The 21284-nt window shown below is 45.5% G+C and overlaps 1 protein-coding gene across 1 annotated transcript in view; it reads right to left on the reverse strand.

Annotated features, from left to right (window-relative positions):
- Nucleotides 1-20928, reverse strand: part of LOC130340156 (zinc finger BED domain-containing protein 4-like) — a 174842-nt gene extending 153914 nt beyond the window's left edge. Inside the window, exons 1-2 of the mRNA XM_056554131.1 lie at nucleotides 20582-20928; nucleotides 15870-15904 (exon numbers count right to left, since the gene is read on the reverse strand). Coding sequence (XP_056410106.1) covers nucleotides 15870-15904; nucleotides 20582-20594 — 48 coding nt within the window. The 5' untranslated portion in view covers nucleotides 20595-20928. The remainder of the gene's footprint in view (nucleotides 1-15869; nucleotides 15905-20581) is intronic.
- Nucleotides 20929-21284: the final 356 nt, after the last annotated feature.

A 21284-nucleotide genomic window follows, 5' to 3' on the forward strand; every position in this document is an offset into this window, starting at 1 on the left:
CACACCGGAGGCCTGAAGCAGCGCTGACCCGACCCCAGCAACAGGTAATTATACAACCGGGGATGGGGGAGGCAACGGGGCAGCGGCGCCGGCAACGGGTGCCGCTGCCCCTTCTTTCCCCCTGTCTGTCGACATCGCTGCCCCATTGCCGGCGCCGTTTCTCTCCCCCTGGCTATCGGCGCCGGCAATGGGGCAGCGGCACTGATAGCCAGGGGGAGAGAAGGGGCAGCAGCGCCGATAGCAGGGGTAACCATCATACACTCATACTGTTTTCACTTTGCCAAGTTATCGGACAACCTGGCCCCAAAATGATGGATTATAAAAGGATAGCAGCATAAGGGAAAAATACACATTTTGAACCCAAAAACCCATTTGAGTTTTTAAGTTCAAAATACAGGCCTACCTCCCCCCCTACAGCCTGCCTGTCCATCTCCAAAAATACCCTTTTTAATAATTATACGCTCCTCCTTTGCATTGAAAAAAAGCAAACAGTAAAGTTGCCAGATGAGGCCATCCTTTCATCCATTTGTCCTTCTGCATCTATTTTCCCAAACCATGCACTCATACTGTTATTATGTCGCCAAGTAATTAGACTACCTGGAACAAAAATTATGGATTATAAAAGGATAGCAGCATTAGTGAAAAATACACATTTTGAACCCAAAAACCCATTTGAGTTTTTAAGTTCAAAATACAGGCCTACCTCCTCCCCTAAAGCCTGCCTGTCCATCTCCAAAAATACCCTTTTTAATAATTATACGCTCCTCCTTTGCATTGAAAAAAAGCAAACAGTAAAGTTCCCAGATGCGGCCATCCTATCATCCATTTGTCCTTCTGCATCTATTTTCCCAAACCATGCACTCATACTGTTATTATGTCGCCAAATAATTAGACTACCTGGCCCAAAAATTATGGATTATAAAAGGGTAGCAGCATAAGGGAACATTACCGTATTTATCGGGGTGTACAACGCACCGGCCTATAACACGCACCCTCATATTACCAAGGATATTTGGGTAAAAATACTTTTTTACCCAAATATCCTTCATAAAATGAGGGTGCGTGTGTGTGCATGTGTATACCCCGATACACTGCTTCTCACCCCACAGAGCCCCCAGGAAAGGCAGGGGGAGAGAGGCCGTCGCTGCCTGCTTCTCTCCCCCTGCCTTTCCTGGGTTCTAGAGCCCTGCTACCGCCGCTTCTCTTCCCCTGCTCTCGGCGCCGCTGCCCCTTCTCTCCCCCTGGCTATCGGTGCCGCTGTCCCATTGCCAGAGCCGATAGCCAGGGGGAGAGAAGTGGCGCCGGCAATGGGGCAGCGGCACCGATAGCCAGGGGGAGATAACGGGCAGCGGACCCATTGCCTCCCCCATCCCTAGTTGAATAATTACCTGTTGCCGGGGTTGGGTCCGCGCTGCTTCAGGCCTCAGGTGTGCGTCCCCTGCATCATTGCTATGCGTTGCGAGACGCAATGACTAGTGATGTCACCGGAGGCCTGAAGCAGCGCTGACCCGACCCCAGCAACAGGTAATTATACAACTGGGGATGGGGGAGGCAGCGGGGCAGCGGCGCCGGCAATGGGTGCCGCTGCCCTTTCTTTCCCCCTGTCTGTCGACGCCGCTGCCCCATTGCCGGCGCCGTTTCTCTCCCCCTGGCTATCGGCGCCGGCAATGGGGCAGCGGCACTGATAGCCAGGGGGAGAGAAGGGGCAGCAGCGCCGATAGCAGGGGTAACCATCATACACTCATACTGTTTTCACTTTGTCAAGTTATCGGACAACCTGGCCCCAAAATTATGGATTATAAAAGGATAGCAGCATAAGGGAAAAATACACATTTTGAACCCAAAAACCCATTTGAGTTTTTAAGTTCAAAATACAGGCCTACCTCCTCCCCATCAGCCTGCCTGTCCATCTCCAAAAATACCCTTTTTTAATAATTATGCACTCTTCATTATCTTTGGAAAAAAAAACAGTTATGTTGCCATATGCTGCTATCCTTTCATCGATTTGTGCTTCTACACCTATGTTCCCAAACCATCATACACTCATACTGTTTTCACTTTGCCAAGTTATCGGACAACCTGGCCCCAAAATTATGGATTATAAAAGGATAGCAGCATAAGGGAAAAATACACATTTTGAACCCAAAAACCCATTTGAGTTTTTAAGTTCAAAATACAGGCCTACCTCCTCCCCATCAGCCTGCCTGTCCATCTCCAAAAATACCCTTTTTTAATAATTATGCACTCTTCATTTGCTTTGGAAAAACAAACAGTTAAGTTGCCATATGCTGCTATCCTTTCATCGATTTGTGCTTCTACACCTATGTTCCCAAACCATCATACACTCATACTGTTTTCACTTTGCCAAGTTATCGGACAACCTGGCCCAAAAATTATGGATTATAAAAGGATAGCAGCATGAGGGAAAAATACACATTTTGAACCCAAAAACCCATTTGAGTTTTTAAGTTCAAAATACAGGCCTACCTACTCCCTACAACCTGCCTGTCCATCTCCAACAATACCTTTTTCAATAATTATGAGCTCCTCCACTGCATTGAAAAAAAATCAAACAGTAAACTTGCCATATGCGGCCATCCTTTCATCGAATTGTGCTTCAACACCTATGTTCCAAAACCATCAAACACTCATACTGTTCTCGCTTTAACAAGTTATCGGAGTACCTAGCCCCAAAATTATGGATTTTAAAAGGATAGCAGCATAAGGGAAAAATACACATTTTGAACCCAAAAACCCATTCAAAATACAGGCCTACGTCCTCCCCTTCAGCCTGCCTGTCCATCTCCAAATATACCCTTTTTAATAATTTTACGCTCCTCCTTTGCAATGAAAAAAAGCAAACAGTAAAGTTGCCATATACAGCCATCCTTTCATCCATTTGTCCTTCTGCACCTATTTTCCGAAACCATGCACTTATACTGTTATCATGTCGCCAAGTTATTAGACTACCTGGCCCCAAAATTATGGATTATAAAAGGGTAGCAGCATAAGGGAAAATTACCGTATTTATCGGGGTGTACCACTCACCGGCCTATAACACGCACCCGCATTTTACCAAGGATATTTGGGTAAAAAATTTTTTTTACCCAAATATCCTTCATAAAATGAGGGTGCGTGTGTGTGCATGTGTATACCCCGATACACTGCTTCTCACCCCACAGAGCCCCCAGGAAAGGCAGGGGGAGAGAGGCCATCGCTGCCTGCTTCTCTCCCCCTGCCTTTCCTGGGGTCTAGAGCCCTGCTACCGCCGCTTCTCTCCCCCTGCTATCGGCGCCGCTGCTCCTTATCTCCCCCTGGCTATCGGTGCCGCTGTCCCCTTGCCAGCGCCGATAGCCAGGGGGAGAGAAGCGGCGCCGACAATGGGGCAACGGCACCGATAGCCAGGGAGGATAAGGGGCAGCGGCACCCATTTCCGGCGCCGCTGCCCCATTGCCTCCCCCATCCCTAGTTGTATAATTACCTGTTGCCGGGGTCGGGTCCGCGCTGCTTCAGGCCTCCGGTGTGCGTCCTCTGCATCATTGCTATGCGTTGCGAGAGGCAATGACGAGTGACGTCTCTCGTCATTGCGCCGCGCCATGCAAAGCATAGCAAAGACACAGGGAATGCACACCGGAGGCCTGAAGCAGCGCCGACCCCAGCAACAGGTAATTATACAACCGGGGATGGGGGAGGCAACGGGGCAGCGGCGCCGGCAATGGGTGCCACTGCCCCTTCTTTCCCCCTGTCTGTCGACGCCGCTGCCCCATTGCCGGCGCCGTTTCTCTCCCCCTGGCTATCGGCGCCGGCAATGGGGCAGCGGCACTGATAGCCAGAGGGAGAGAAGGGGCAGCAGCACCGATAGCAGGGGTAACCATCATACACTCATACTGTTTTCACTTTGCCGAGTTATCGGACAACCTGGCCCAAAAATTATGGATTATAAAAGGATAGCAGCATAAGGGAAAAATACACATTTTGAACCCAAAAACCCATTGGAGTTTTTAAGTTCAAAATACAGGCCTACCTCCTCCCCTTCAGCCTGCCTGTCCATCTCCAAAAATACCCTTTTTTAATAATTATGCACTCTTCATTTGCTTTGGAAAAACAAACAGTTAAGTTGAAATATGCTGCTCACTGTTACGCCGAGCGCTCCGGGTCCCCGCTCCTCCCCGGAGCGCTCGCTACACTCCTCTCACTGCAGCGCTCCGGTCGGTTCCACGGACCCGGGGCGCTGCGATACCGCCTCTGGCCGGGATGCGATTCGCGATGCGGGTAGCGCCCGCTCGCGATGCGCACCCCGGCTCCCGTACCTGACTCGCTCTCCGTCAGTTCTGTCCCGGCGCGCGCGGCCCCGCTCCCTAGGGCGCGCGCGCGCCGGGTCTTTGCGATTTAAAGGGCCACTGCGCCGCTGATTGGCGCAGTGGTTCCAATTAGTGTTTACACCTGTGCACTTCCCTATATCACCTCACTTCCCCTTCACTCCCTCGCCGGATCTTGTTGCCTTAGTGCCAGTGAAAGCGTTTCCTTGTGTGTTCCTAGCCTGTGTTCCAGACCTCCTGCCGTTGCCCCTGACTACGATCCTTGCTGCCTGCCCCGACCTTCTGCTACGTCCGACCTTGCTTCTGTCTACTCCCTTGTACCGCGCCTATCTTCAGCAGCCAGAGAGGTTGAGCCGTTGCTAGGGGATACGACCTGGTCACTACCGCCGCAGCAAGACCATCCCGCTTTGCGGCGGGCTCTGGTGAAAACCAGTAGTGACTTAGAACCGATCCTCTAGCACGGTCCACGCCAATCCCTCTCTGGCACAGAGGATCCACTACCTGCCAGCCGGCATCGTGACAGTAGATCCGGCCATGGATCCCGCTGAAGTTCCTCTGCCAGTTGTCGCTGACCTCACCACGGTGGTCGCCCAGCAGTCACAACAGATAGCGCAACAAGGCCAACAGCTGTCTCAACTGACTGTTATGCTACAACAGCTACTACCACAGCTCCAGCAATCATCTCCTCCGCCAGCTCCTGTACCTCCTCCGCAGCGAGTGGCCGCTTCTGGACTACGACTATCCTTGCCGGATAAATTTGATGGGGACTCTAAGTTTTGCCGTGGCTTCCTTTCCCAATGTTCATTACACTTGGAGATGATGTCGGACCAGTTCCCCACTGAAAGGTCTAAGGTGGCTTTCGTAGTCAGCCTGCTGTCTGGAAAAGCCCTGGCTTGGGCCACACCGCTCTGGGACCGCAATGACCCCGTCACTGCCTCTGTACACTCCTTCTTCTCGGAAATTCGAAGTGTCTTTGAGGAACCTGCCCGAGCCTCTTCTGCTGAGACTGCCCTGTTGAACCTGGTCCAGGGTAATTCTTCCGTTGGCGAGTATGCCGTACAATTCCGTACTCTTGCTTCTGAATTATCCTGGAACAATGAGGCCCTCTGCGCGACCTTTAAAAAAGGCCTATCCAGCAACATTAAAGATGTTCTGGCCGCACGAGAAATGCCTGCTAATCTTCATGAACTTATTCACCTAGCCACTCGCATTGACATGCGTTTTTCCGAAAGGCGTCAGGAGCTCCGCCAAGATATGGACTCTGTTCACACGAGGCGTTTCTTCTCCTCGGCTCCTCTCTCCTCTGGTTCCCTGCAATCTGTTCCTGTGCCTCCCGCCGTGGAGGCTATGCAGGTCGACCGGTCTCGCCTGACATCTCAAGAGAGGACACGACGCCGCAGGGAGAACCTCTGCTTGTACTGTGCTAGTACCGAACACTTCCTGAGGGATTGTCCTATCCGCCCTCCCCGCCTGGAAAGACGTACGCTGACTCCGCACAAAGGTGAGACAGTCCTTGATGTCAACTCTGCTTCTCCACGTCTTACTGTGCCTGTGCGGATGTCTGCCTCTGCCTTCTCCTTCTCTGCTGTGGCCTTCTTGGACTCCGGATCTGCAGGAAATTTTATTTTGGCCTCTCTCGTCAACAGGTTCAACATCCCAGTGACCAGTCTCACCAGACCCCTTTACATCAATTGTATAAACAATGAAAGATTGGACTGTTCCATACGTTTCCGCACGGAGCCCCTTCTAATGAGCATCGGATCTCATCACGAGAGGATTGAACTTTTGGTCCTCCCCAATTGCACCTCGGAAATTCTCCTTGGACTTCCCTGGCTTCAACTTCATTCCCCAACCCTGGATTGGTCCACTGGGGAGATCAAGAGTTGGGGGCCCTCTTGTTCCAAGGACTGTCTAAAACCGGTTCCCAGTAACCCTTGCCGTGACTCTGTGCTTCCTCCAGTAACCGGTCTCCCTAAGGCCTATATGGACTTCGCGGATGTTTTCTGCAAAAAACAAGCGGAGACTCTACCTCCTCACAGGCCTTATGATTGTCCTATCGACCTCCTCCCGGGCACTACTCCACCCCGGGGCAGAATTTATCCTCTCTCTGCCCCAGAGACTCTTGCCATGTCTGAATACGTCCAGGAGAATCTAAAAAAGGGCTTTATCCGTAAATCCTCCTCTCCTGCCGGAGCCGGATTTTTCTTTGTGTCCAAAAAAGATGGCTCTCTACGTCCTTGCATTGACTACCGCGGACTTAATAAAATCACGGTTAAGAACCGCTACCCCTTACCCCTCATCTCTGAACTCTTTGATCGCCTCCAAGGTGCCCACATCTTTACTAAATTGGACTTAAGAGGCGCCTATAACCTCATCCGCATCAGAGAGGGGGATGAGTGGAAAACAGCATTTAACACCAGAGATGGACACTTTGAGTATCTGGTCATGCCCTTTGGCCTGTGCAACGCCCCTGCTGTCTTCCAAGACTTTGTTAATGAAATTTTTCGTGATCTATTATACTCCTGTGTTGTTGTATATCTTGATGATATCCTAATTTTTTCGGCCAATCTTGAAGAACACCGCCAGCATGTCCGTATGGTTCTTCAGAGACTTCGTGACAATCAACTCTATGCTAAAATTGAGAAATGTCTGTTTGAATGCCAATCTCTTCCTTTTCTAGGATACTTGGTCTCTGGCCAGGGACTACAAATGGACCCAGATAAACTCTCTGCCGTCTTAGATTGGCCACGCCCCTCCGGACTCCGTGCCATCCAACGTTTTTTGGGGTTCGCCAATTATTACAGGCAATTTATTCCACATTTTTCTACCATTGTGGCTCCTATTGTGGCTTTAACCAAAAAAAATGCCGATCCCAAGTCTTGGCCTCCTCAAGCGGAAGACGCCTTTAAACGACTCAAGTCTGCCTTCTCTTCAGCTCCCGTGCTCTCCAGACCTGACCCATCTAAACCCTTCCTATTGGAGGTTGATGCCTCCTCAGTGGGAGCTGGAGCTGTCCTTCTACAAAAAAACTCTTCCGGGCATGCTGTTACTTGTGGTTTTTTTTCTAGGACCTTCTCTCCGGCGGAGAGGAACTACTCCATCGGGGATCGAGAGCTTCTAGCCTTTAAATTAGCACTTGAGGAATGGAGGCATCTGCTGGAGGGATCAAGATTTCCAGTTATTATTTACACCGATCACAAGAACCTCTCCTACCTCCAGTCTGCCCAACGGCTGAATCCTCGTCAGGCCAGGTGGTCTCTGTTCTTTGCCCGATTTAATTTTGAAATTCACTTTCGGCCTGCTGATAAGAACATTAGGGCCGATGCTCTCTCTCGTTCCTCAGATGCTTCTGAAATTGAACTCTCTCCTCAACACATCATTCCTCCTGACTGCCTGATTTCCACTTCTCCAGCCTCCATCAGGCAAACTCCTCCAGGAAAGACCTTTGTTTCTCCACGCCAACGCCTCGGAATCCTCAAATGGGGTCATTCCTCCCATCTCGCAGGTCATGCGGGCATCAAGAAATCTGTGCAACTCATCTCTCGCTTCTATTGGTGGCCGACTCTAGAGACTGATGTGGTGGACTTTGTGCGAGCCTGCACTATCTGTGCCCGGGATAAGACTCCTCGCCAAAAGCCCGCTGGTTTTCTTCTTCCTCTGCCTGTCCCCGAACAACCTTGGTCTCTGATTGGTATGGATTTTATTACTGACTTACCCCCATCCCATGGCAACACTGTTATTTGGGTGGTCGTTGATCGATTCTCCAAAATGGCACATTTCATCCCTCTTCCTGGTCTTCCTTCAGCGCCTCAGTTGGCTAAACAATTTTTTGTACACATTTTTCGTCTTCACGGGTTGCCTACGCAGATCGTCTCGGATAGAGGCGTCCAATTTGTGTCTAAATTCTGGAGGGCTCTCTGTAAACAACTCAAGATTAAATTAAATTTTTCTTCTGCATACCATCCTCAATCCAATGGACAAGTAGAAAGAATTAACCAGATCTTGGGTGACTATTTACGACATTTTGTTTCCTCCCGCCAGGATGACTGGGCAGATCTTCTACCTTGGGCCGAATTCTCGTATAATTTCAGAATCTCTGAATCTTCCTCCAAATCCCCGTTTTTCGTGGTGTACGGCCGTCACCCTCTTCCTCCCCTCCCTACCCCCTTGCCCTCTGGTCTGCCCGCTGTGGATGAAATTTCTCGTGATCTTTCCATCATATGGAGAGAGACCCAAAATTCTCTCTTACAGGCTTCTTCACGCATGAAGAGATTCGCGGATAAGAAAAGAAGAGCTCCTCCCATTTTTTCCCCTGGAGACAAGGTATGGCTCTCCGCCAAATATGTCCGCTTCCGTGTCCCTAGCTATAAGTTGGGACCACGCTATCTTGGTCCTTTCAAGATTTTGCGCCAGATTAATCCTGTCTCTTACAAACTTCTTCTTCCTCCTTCTCTTCGTATTCCTAATGCCTTTCATGTTTCTCTTCTTAAACCACTTATCATTAACCGTTTCTCTCCCAAATCTGTTTCCCCCACTCCTGTCTCCGGCTCCTCGGACATCTTCTCCGTCAAAGAAATTTTAGCATGTAAAAAGGTCAGAGGGAAAACCTTCTTTTTAGTGGATTGGGAGGGTTGTGGTCCAGAAGAGAGGTCCTGGGAACCTGAGGACAATATCCTGGACAAAAGTCTGGTCCTCAGGTTCTCAGGCTCCAAGAAGAGGGGGAGACCCAAGGGGGGGGGTACTGTTACGCCGAGCGCTCCGGGTCCCCGCTCCTCCCCGGAGCGCTCGCTACACTCCTCTCACTGCAGCGCTCCGGTCGGTTCCACGGACCCGGGGCGCTGCGATACCGCCTCTGGCCGGGATGCGATTCGCGATGCGGGTAGCGCCCGCTCGCGATGCGCACCCCGGCTCCCGTACCTGACTCGCTCTCCGTCAGTTCTGTCCCGGCGCGCGCGGCCCCGCTCCCTAGGGCGCGCGCGCGCCGGGTCTTTGCGATTTAAAGGGCCACTGCGCCGCTGATTGGCGCAGTGGTTCCAATTAGTGTTTACACCTGTGCACTTCCCTATATCACCTCACTTCCCCTTCACTCCCTCGCCGGATCTTGTTGCCTTAGTGCCAGTGAAAGCGTTTCCTTGTGTGTTCCTAGCCTGTGTTCCAGACCTCCTGCCGTTGCCCCTGACTACGATCCTTGCTGCCTGCCCCGACCTTCTGCTACGTCCGACCTTGCTTCTGTCTACTCCCTTGTACCGCGCCTATCTTCAGCAGCCAGAGAGGTTGAGCCGTTGCTAGGGGATACGACCTGGTCACTACCGCCGCAGCAAGACCATCCCGCTTTGCGGCGGGCTCTGGTGAAAACCAGTAGTGACTTAGAACCGATCCTCTAGCACGGTCCACGCCAATCCCTCTCTGGCACAGAGGATCCACTACCTGCCAGCCGGCATCGTGACACTCACCTTTCATCGATTTGTGCTTCTACACCTATGTTCCCAAACCATCATACACTCATACTGTTTTCACTTTGCCAAGTTATCGGACAACCTGGCCCCAAAATTATGGATTATAAAAGGATAGCAGCATAAGGGAAAAATACACATTTTGAACCCAAAAACCCATTTGAGTTTTTAAGTTCAAAATACAGGCCTACCTCCTCCCCTACAGACTGCCTGTCCTTCTCCAAAAATACCCTTTTTAATAATTATACGCTCCTCCTTTGCATTGAAAAAAAGCAAACAGTAAAGTTGCCAGATGCGGCCATCCTTTCATCCATTTGTCCTTCTGCATCTATTTTCCCAAACCATGCACTCATACTGTTATTATGTCGCCAAGTAATTAGACTACCTGGCCCAAAAATTATGGATTATAAAAGGATAGCAGCATTAGTGAAAAATACACATTTTGAACCCAAAAACCCATTTGAGTTTTTAAGTTCAAAATACAGGCCTACCTCCTCCCCTACAGCCTGCCTGTCCATCTCCAAAAATACCCTTTTTAATAATTATACGCTCCTCCTTTGCATTGAAAAAAAGCAAACAGTAAAGTTCCCAGATGCGGCCATCCTTTCATCCATTTGTCCTTCTGCATCTATTTTCCCAAACCATGCACTCATACTGTTATTATGTCGCCAAGTAATTAGACTACCAGGCCCAAAAATTATGGATTATAAAAGGATAGCAGCATTAGTGAAAAATACAGATTTTGAACCCAAAAACCCATTTGAGTTTTTAAGTTCAAAATACAGGCCTACCTCCTCCCCTTCAGCCTGCCTGTCCATCTCCAAAAATACCCTTTTTAATAATTATAAGCTACTTCACTGCATTGAAAAAAATCAAACAGTAAACTTGCCATATGCGGCCATCCTTTCATCGAATTGTGCTTCAACACCTATGTTCCAAAACCATCATACACTCATACTGTTCTCACTTTAACAAGTTATCGGAGTACCTAGCCCCAAAATTATGGATTTTAAAAGGATAGCAGCATAAGGGAAAAATACACATTTTGAACCCAAAAATCCATTTGAGTTTTTAAGTTCAAAATACAGGCCTACCTCCTCCCCTTCAGCCTGCCTGTCCATCTCTAAAAATAGCCTTTTCCGAAATCATCCTACACTAATACTGTGCTCTTGCCGCAAAGTTTTCGGTCTACCTTTCCCAAAAATTATGGATTATATAAGGGTAGCAGCATATGGGAAAATTACACATTTTGAACCCAAAAACACATGAGGGTTTTCAAGTTCAAAATGTAGGCCTCCTCCTCCCCTTCAGCCTTCCTCTCCATCTCCAAAAATGGACTTTTTACCAAGTTAACACTCCTTTGCTTTGAAAAAAGTATCCATATGTTGCCATCCTTTCATCCATTTGTCCTTCTACACAGATTTTCCCAAACCATCCTAATTTCATCAAATTATCAGAATACCTGGCCCAAAAAATTATGGATTATGAAAGGGTAGAAGCATAATGGAAAATTACATATTTTGAACACAAAAACCCATTTGAGTTTTTAAGTTCAAAATACAGGCGTACTTTCTCCCCGTCAGCCTGCCTGTCCATCTTTAAAGGGGTACTCCGGTGAAAAACTTTTTTTTTTAAATCAACTGGTGCCAGAAAGTTAAACAGATTTGTAAATGACTTCTATTAAAAAAATATGAATCCTTCCTGTACTTATTAGCTGCTGAATACTACAGCAAAAATTATTTTCTTTTTGAAACACAGAACTGTCTGCTGACATCACGAGCACAGTGCTCTCTGCTGACATCTCTGTCCATTATGAACTGTCCAGAACAGCATATGTTTGCTATGGGGATTTCCTTTTACCCTGGACAGTTCCTAAAATGGAAAGAGATGTCAGCAGAGACCACTGTGCTCATGATGTCAGCAGAATTTTCACTGTAGTATTCAGCAGTTGTCAGCAGAATTTCCACCGTAGTATTCAGCAGAAAAAAGTTTTTCACCGGAGTACCCCTTTAACTCCTTGGGGACGGAGCCCATTATAACCCTAAGGACAGGAGCATTTTTTGCAATTCTGACCACTGTCACTTTAAGCATTAATAACTCTGGGATGCCTTTACTTTTCATTCTGATTCTGAGATTGTTTTTTTTGTGACATATTTTACTTTATGTTAGTGGTAATTTTTTGTCGATTCTTGCATCATTTCTTGGTGAAAAATTCCAAAATTTGATGAAAAAATTTAAAATGTAGCATTTTTCTAACTTTGAAGCTCTCTGCTTGTAAGGAAAACAGACATTCCAAATAAATTATATATTGATTTACAAATACAATATGTCTACTTTATGTTTGCATCATAAAGTTGACATGTTTTTACTTTTGGAAAACATCAGAGGGCTTAAAAGTTCAGAAGCAATTTTTCAGGGGCCAGTTCAGTTTTGAAGTGGATTTGAAGGGCCTTCATATTAGAAATACCCCATAAATAACCCCATTATAAAAACTGCACCCCTCAAAGTATTCAAAATGACATTCAGTAAGTTTGTTAACCCTTTAGGTGTTTCACAGGAATAGCAGCAAAGTGAAGGAGAAAATTCAAAATCTTCATTTTTTACACTCGCATGTTCTTGTAGACCCAGTTTTTGAAATTTTACAAGGGGGAATAGGAGAAAAAGCCCCCAAAATGTGTAACCCAATTTCTCTCAAGTATGGAAATGCCTCATATGTGTATGTAGTAGAGGGCTCAGAAGGGAAGGAGCGACAATGGGATTTTGGAGAGTGAATTTTGCTGAAATGGTTTTTGGGGGCATGTCACATTTAGGAAGCCCCTATGGTGCCAGAACAGCAAAAAAACAAAACACATGGCATACTATTTTGGAAACTACACCCCTCAAGGCACATAACAAGGGGTCCAGTGAGCCTTAACACCCCACAGGTGTTTGACGACTTTTTTGTTAAATTCGGATGTGTAAATGAAAAAAAAAAATTTCCACTAAAGTGCAGTTTTTTTCCCAAATGTACCATTTCTACAAAGGGTAATGGGAGAAAAATCCCCCCAAAATTTGTAACACAATTTCTCCCGAGCACAGAGATACCCCATATGTGGCCCTAAACTGTTGCCTTGAAATACGACAGGGCTCTGAAGTGCGCATTTGAGGCCTGAATAAGGAATTTTCAATAGGGGCGGACCCGGTTACAAGGACGAGGCTTGTCTCCACCAAAACCCTACAGCAGTATTTCCCAAACAGGGTGCCTCCAGCTGTTGCAAGACTCACAGCCTGTCAGGACAGTCTATGGCTGTCCGGCAACACTGGGAGTTGTGGTTTTGCAACAGCTGGAGGTGCCATTTAGGAAACACTGCCGTATGAGACGTTTTTCATTTTTATTGGGGGGGGGGCGACGTGTAAGGGGGTGTATATGTAGTGTTTTATTTTTTATTATTTGTTAGTGTAGTGTTTTTAGGGTACATTCACACAGGCAGGGGTTCACAATAAGTTTCCTTGAAGGAAACCCACTGTAGATCCGCCTGTGTGAATGTACCCTGTACATTCACATGGGGGGGGGGGGGGGCCCAAACCTTCAGCGGTGGCAAAATGACAACTCCCAGAATGCACTGACAGACCGTACATGCTGGGAGTTGTAGTTTTACAACAGCTGTAGGCACACTGGTGGGGAATCACTGAGTTAGGGAACAGACTCTAGCTCAGTGTTTCCCAACCAGTGTGCCTACAGCTGTTGCAAAACTACAATTCCCAGCGTGGCCAGACAGTCAGGGATGCTGGGCATGTAGTTCTGCAATATCTGGCCCTTCAGATGTTGCAGAACTACAACTACCAGCATGCCTGGACAGTCTGGGCATGCTAGGAGTTGTAGTTATGCAACAACTGGGGAAGAACAGTTTGGAGACCGCTAAGTAGTGGCCTCCAAACTGTAGCCCTCCAGATGTTGCAAAACTACAACTCCAAGCATGCCGACTGTCCAGGCATGTTGGGAGTTGTAGTTCTGCAACATCTGAAGGGCTAGATATTGCAGAACTACACGCCCAGCATCCCTGACTGTCTGGGCATGCTGGGAGTTGTAGTTTTGCAACATCTGGAGGGCTACAGTTTGGAGACCACCATATAGTGGTCTCCAAACTGTGCCACTTCAGATGTTGCAAAACTACAACTCCCAGCATGCCCAGACAGTCAGTGCATGCTGAAAGTTGTAGTTTTGCAACATCTGGAGGACCACAGTTTAGAGACCACTACACAGTGGTCTCCCAACTGTGACCCTCCAGATGTTGCAAAACTACAACTCCCAGCATGCCCAGACAGCCTTTGGCTGTGTGGGCATGCTGGGAGTTGTAGTTTTGCAGCTAATAGAAGGCCACAGTGAAGATCACTTATCGCGATCTTCACTGCAGCCTTCTCCGCCGCACTTTCCGGCCGCCGCTCTTCCTGCTTGCGCCACTGCTACAGGATGCCGCCTCCGAAGGTCCGGGTAAGCCGGGTCATGCTCCCCCCTCTCCGCCCGTGTTCTCCCGCTCTGTACCGACTTCCGATCGGTGGCCAGAGCGGGGGAAATTAACTCTAACCCCCCGCCCCCCTCCTGCCATTGGTGGTCAGCCTGACCGACCAATGGCAGAGGATAGGAGGGGGTGGCAACACTGCCACCTCGCTCCTATCCTTTAGGCTGGTCGGAGTTGGCTCTGACAGCTCCGGTCAGTCTTATTTTACGGGAGATCGGGTCTGAATTGACTTGCGATTTGCTGCGAATGCCAATATGGGGGGGGGGTCTAAGGACCCCCCTAGGCATTGCCACGGGATGCCTGCTGATAGATATCAGCAGTCATCATGGTCCGATCACCGCCAGGCGAGCGGCAGTGATCGGAAATGCCGAGGGCGTATGGATACGCCCTCCGCCCTTAAGTGACGGGACGCGAGGGCATATGCATACGGAGTTAAAAATAGCCTTTTTCCCAAACCATCCTACACTCATACTTTTTTCGTGTAAACCGATGACCTGAACCTAAAAATTATCAATATTGCCAAGTCAAAAATGATAAAGATGGCTAAGTCATCGGACTACTTGGCCCAAAAATTATTGAATATAAAAGTAGCATAAGGGAAAATTACATATTTTGAACTCAATACTTATGTGGGTATTTGTATAATTTAACATATTGCTAAATAACTTAACAACATAAGCTTAAAAAGTGAAGTCAAATTTTCCAGTATGTTATTCCTCAAGAGGCACTGGTTTAACCAGTTGGAGACGCAGGGTGTACAAGTACGCTCCCATTCCTGGAAATGTCCACTAGCCCCACAAAGATTAAAGCGGTGGCTGCGCAGGTAATGGTACGTTCCATCCATTCTAGGAAAAAATGTGTCTACATTCCCGCAAGAATGTCTGGCTGGTTATCATGGCAACAGAAAGCTAGTGGATAGCTTTCTGTCTTCTCAGTATGGGAGCCTGTAAGGTCCAGTGCTAGCCTGGACCATACAGGGAACTGTCATAACAGTTATACCATACTGCAGTAAATTTGTACTGCAGTATAGTATAACAGGTGAAAAGTGTGAAAATAAAATGTTTTTCAATAAACAGTGTAAAAAATTATATAAATACCCCTTTTCTAATAAAGCCCTGTATTACTAAATAATAATAAAAAAAACTATACATAATAGGTATTGCCACATTCATAATGACTTTTACTTTAAAATGATGTTATTTGTCCCGCACAGTAAACATTGGTAACAAAAAACCCTACATAAAAATGCAAAATTTGCTAATTTTGTTTAAAAAACTGGAATAAAAAGGATCAAAAGGTAACATGTGTCCCAACAATAATACTAATAAAAAGTATGGCTTGTCCTGCAAAAAATAAGCCCTTACACAATGAGGTTGGATGAAAATTTAAAAGTTATGGCCACACAAACAGGGAAACCACGTGATTTAATGAGATAAAAAGACATTCACCTACACCACTCTTGATGAATACCCCCCCCCCCCCCCCCCAGTAAATAGACCCAGAAGGGCATGACTCTGTTCATTACATAAGAAAAGAATTATAAAACGGGCACCGCTTATCCAAACAGTCACTTATGCCATTTATGTAGTAGAACTCACCTGGTGTATATGGAGGGACACAGTTGACACGACACCTGTTGAGCCAAGACAATGGGGGACATATATCATTAGGTGTCTATTGTAGACACAGTTCTACCCTTTACACTGCTTGTCTAATTTACACTCTTGCTCAAGATTTACTAAAGTTGTGCATGTACTTTGATAAATTTTGTGCAAATAAAGAAAGGCCCCCCTCGCTCTACTGTGCATCCTTCTCTACCTCACACGGTACACTGCTCACTGCTCATAGCTAGAAGTGCTGGAGCAGCAGTGTGCGCCGAACAAAACTTTGCAGAATAGTAAAATCATAATTCTTTATCAAGTACACAGAGGGGAAGATTATCAAAGAATTTTGCGTAAAAAAAACTATTTTGTCGCAAAAAGTATCGACCACATTTTGAAAGAGCTTTGTGCCGCGGTTTACGCTGTTCATTAGTGTTGCTCGCGAATATTCGCAAAGCGAATTTTATTCGCGAATATCGCATATTCGCGAATTCGCGAATATTCGCGAATATAGCACTATATATTCGTAATTACGAATATTCGTGTTTTTATTTATTTATTTTTTTCACAGTACACATCACAGTGATCATCCCTCTCTCCTTCCAGCTTGTTTGGTGTAAAGAAGGCTCTAATAGTACTGTGTGAAACTGTCATGCGAATTTTCGCACATGCGAACATTAGCATATGCTAATTTTCGCATATGCGAATTTTCGTTTGTGTAATGTTTATGCAAATGTTCGCATACGCGATTTTTCGCGCATGCGAAAATAAAACGAGGATATTGCGAATATTCGCGAATATAGGGCGAATATTCATCCATATATTCGCGAATATTCGCGAATTCGAATATGGCCTATGCTGCTCAACACTACTGTTCATGTCAGTTTTGTAAAAGTGGGTGTGTCCACGTATATTGTCTGCTTAATATGATATTTTCAAAGGGGTGAGAGTCCAGTTTACATCAAAACTTTCACACCAGCTTTTTGATAGTGTAGAAATCAAAGAAATGGTTGTAGTTTTATTGTTTCGTTGACTTTTTTCTTTTTTTTTTGGGGGGGGGGGGAAAGGTGTCATGTAAGTAATTATTAAAAATTTATATATATATACTTTTATATATTTTTTTCTTGGTCACTGCACCTGCACTCACATTTAAGCTCAGAAAGGTTTTATTTATACAGTTATTGCTTGTCTGGGCACTAGTAACCATGGAATATTTCGTGAGATGTTTCCACCAGAATTTTCTTGGATGTAAAAGTTGGCACAAAAATTGCCGATTTTGGCACCAAACTCGGCAATTTTGGCATAAAAAAATCTCATGGTTGCAACAAAAAAATATTTTGGTGCAAAAAAATAAAGAAAAGTGGCACAAAAATGAATTTTCACATATTTTCAAAGCAACAAAAGAGACCTTTGAAAATGTGAGGAGAAAAAAAAGGTGTGAATAATAACAGTAGTTTTTGAGAATCTCCCCCAGAATGTCTGGGTTTAAAAAATATGTAATTTTGCTGAACAATCTGTCCCCTTAACTCTAAATCAGTGTTTACCAACCAGAATGCCTCCAAGTTTTGCAATACTTGGCAGGCTGGGAGTTGAAGTTCTGCAAAAGCTGGAGGCACCCTGTTAGCAGAAATTAGTGTGCAACATGGGTATGTAGCAGAGCTGAATGTGATTATGTGTAAGCATGACCACACACACACTCAACATTGTTACATACACCTGATCACACACTCAGGTCTGCTAAATACACCTGATCACACACTCAGCTCTGCCTAATATACACACTCACACACTCAACTCTGCTACATACACACAACCAAACACTCAGCACTGCTACATGCACACATTCACATACTCAGCTCCGCTACATACATACATTCACACACTCAGCTCTGTTACATGCACACACACACTCAGCTCTGCTACATATACACACTCACACACTCAGCTCTGCTACATACACACAATCACACACTCAACTTTGCTACATACACACACTTACACACTTAGCTCTGCTACATACACACACTCACACACTTAGCTCTGCTACACACGCACTTATACACTCAGTTCTGCTACATACACACTCACACTCAACTTTGCTACACACACACTTACACACTCAACTCTGCTACATACACACATTCACACACTCAAATCTGCTACATACACACACTCAACTTTGCTACATAAACACACTCAGCTCTGCTACATAAACACATTTACACATTCAACTCTTCTACATACACACACTCACACTCAACTCTGCTCCATATACACACTCAGCTCTGCTACATACACACACTCACACACTCCACTCTGCTACATACACTCACACACTCAACTCTGCTACATACACACAACCAAACACTCAGCACTGCTACATACACACATTCACATACTCAGCTCTGCTACATACATACATTCACACACTCAGCTCTGCTACATGCACACACACTCAGCTCTGCTACATATACACACTCACACACTCAGCACTGCTCCATACACACACTCACACACTCAACTTTGCTACATACACACAGTTACACACATAGCTCTGCTACATACACACACTCACACACTTAGCTCTGCTACACACACACTTATACAGTCAGTTCTGCTACATACACACTCACACACTCAACTTTGCTACATACACAAATTCACACACTCAAATCTGCTACATACACACACTCAACTTTGCTACATAAACACACTCAGCTCTGCTACATACACACATTTACACATTCAACTCTTCTACATACACACTCACACTCAACTCTGCTCCATATACACACTCAGCTCTGCTACATACACACACACATTCCACTCTGCTACATACACACACTCACACATTCAACTCTGCTACATACACACACTCACACTCAACTATGCTGCATATACATACTCAGCTTTGCTACATACACACATTCACACTTAACTCTGCTACATACACACATTAACACACTCAACTCTGCTACATATACACACTCAGCTCTGCTACATACACACATTCACATACTCAGGTCTGCTACATTCACACTCTTACATACTCAGCTTTGCTACATACACACACTTACACACTCAGCTCTGCTACATGCACATACTCACACACTCATTTCTGCTACATACACACACTCGACTCTGCTACATACACTCACTCAACACTGCTACATACACACACTTACAAACTCAGCTCTATTACACACACTCAACTCTGCTACATACACACACTCAAACACTCAACTCTGCTACATACACACACTCACGCACTAAACTCTGCTACATACATTCACACACTAAACTCTGCTACATACACACACTCAACTCTGCTACATACACACATTCACACACTCAACTCTGCTATATATACACACTCAGCTCTGCTACATATACACATTCACACACTCAACTCTGCTACATACACTCAGTCACACACTCAGCTCTGCTACATACACACACTTACACACTCAGCTCTGCTACATACACACACTCACACACCTGCCTCTGCTACATACACATACTCACACATATACATAGATCTAACAGCGATATCTTCTTGTCTCTCCCTGCACATACAGTGGTATATTCTTAGCTGTGGTCACCATGGTTACACTACACAGGTGCAATCTCCTGCACTCATCAAGAGCAGCTGGGGAGTTTGAATTTTACACAGTTTGAAGTCTGAACTGTGCCGGAAGTATTTCACCTGCACTATAACCTGATGTATTTTCCAGTTGAATCAGGTTAGACTGCGGGTGAAGGGGTGATCATAAGTGGTCTATAATCATTTCATTTTTTTTAAAAGGTACATGAAAAAGATTTTAAGTATCACAGAGATAATCTGACTGGCGACAAAAGCATAGTAATCTCCGCAATCCAAATGGAAAATTAAATGCATGATTTAGAGCATCTTGCTAAGTGCAGTCCAAGATAGCTTTAAAAATATGGTCATCCCGCAAGATTTCTGTCGGTAAATGAAATGTATGCAGTTAATAAATTTGTGTGTACTAAATATGTCACTCCAAGGTACACCAAAACTTACACATCTGGAGGAAATGCTCCACCAGAATGTGCGCAAAAAAAGACGCAAAAAAACAGCTTGCGCAAAACTTTGCGCAAAAAATTAAACACAAAACAGGGCTAAAATCTTTGATACATTTCCCCCAATGTGTGTAAGCACTCCCTTCTTCAATTTCCCCAAATAGCAGGGGGGTGAAAGATATTGTAGGGAAAGTGTATAAAGAAAAAGGGGGGAGGTGTAGAATGCATTTGACTGATTTCACATTGGGGTGACCAAAACTAGGCAACCAGTACTACTCGCCAAGTTCGCACAAAAAAAGTCCCCTCCAGGAGCTCACAATTTATCAAAACCTGTGCAGAGGAAATGTTGCCCAGTTGCCCATAGCAACCAATCAGCTTGCTTATTTTATTTTTAACAAGGCCTCTGCAAAATTTATTTGAATCTGAAAATGAAAATTAATCTGATTGGTTGCTATTGGCAACTGGTCAACTTTTCCTTTGCACAGATTTTGATAAATCTCACCAAAAATCTCTAAAGGATGAAAGATGATACTCTTCCTGTACATAGGTTTTGATAAATATCCCATGTGTCTAGAAGTTCAGCACTGAGGCCATTGAAATGATTGTGTTAGTTACATGAATCTGGTGTTAATAGTGAGAAATGTATAGAAAAACATGTAGTGTCCTACCTGTGCCGTCCATCAGATGAATGTTGCTGCATCCTAGGAGTTTGTTAAAAGGGAATAGAAAACAGAGCTATTTGTTTCCAAAAACAGCACCATACCTGTCCTCATGTTGTATGTAATATTACAAGTTTTCTCCATTCACTTTTGAAGAATTGAGCAGCGATATCACACACAACATTAGGACAGAGGTGGTGCAGTTTTCAGAAGAAATCAGCTCTGATTTTCTCATCCTGGATTACCCCTTTCAACTTCTCTTTGCTGAATGTTTTCTTTATCCTGTCCTAGGCATTTTGAAGGCATGCTAGGAACCAATCTTCTTGGTTTGTTGGTTGTATTCGGCTGCTCCTGGCCATCCTCCCTCTGATCCTTGAAATGTCTTGTCTTCTTTGTTGCCTGATTATAAGAAAGGCAAAGATATAGCTAATCCCTTGTGAGGTCACATGTGTGATGTCACCAACCTTGTCTCACAGTTCTATAAGCGAGGGAAGAAATGTAAAAACACACACACATATAATATATATATAGATAGATACTTGTCTCTATTGCTATGGAAAAGGGTAATTTTTGAATTTTTCTGCCATTTTCTTCTACATAGCAGTTCTATTCTGCATGCTTTAATCTATATATCTATCTATATATATGTGTGTATGTGTGTACGTTCCGGCATCACGTCCAAACGGCTAAAGATATTAACATGAAACTTGGT

This window comes from Hyla sarda, unplaced genomic scaffold, assembly GCF_029499605.1.
Source record: "Hyla sarda isolate aHylSar1 unplaced genomic scaffold, aHylSar1.hap1 scaffold_573, whole genome shotgun sequence".
Lineage (NCBI taxonomy): Eukaryota > Metazoa > Chordata > Amphibia > Anura > Hylidae > Hyla > Hyla sarda.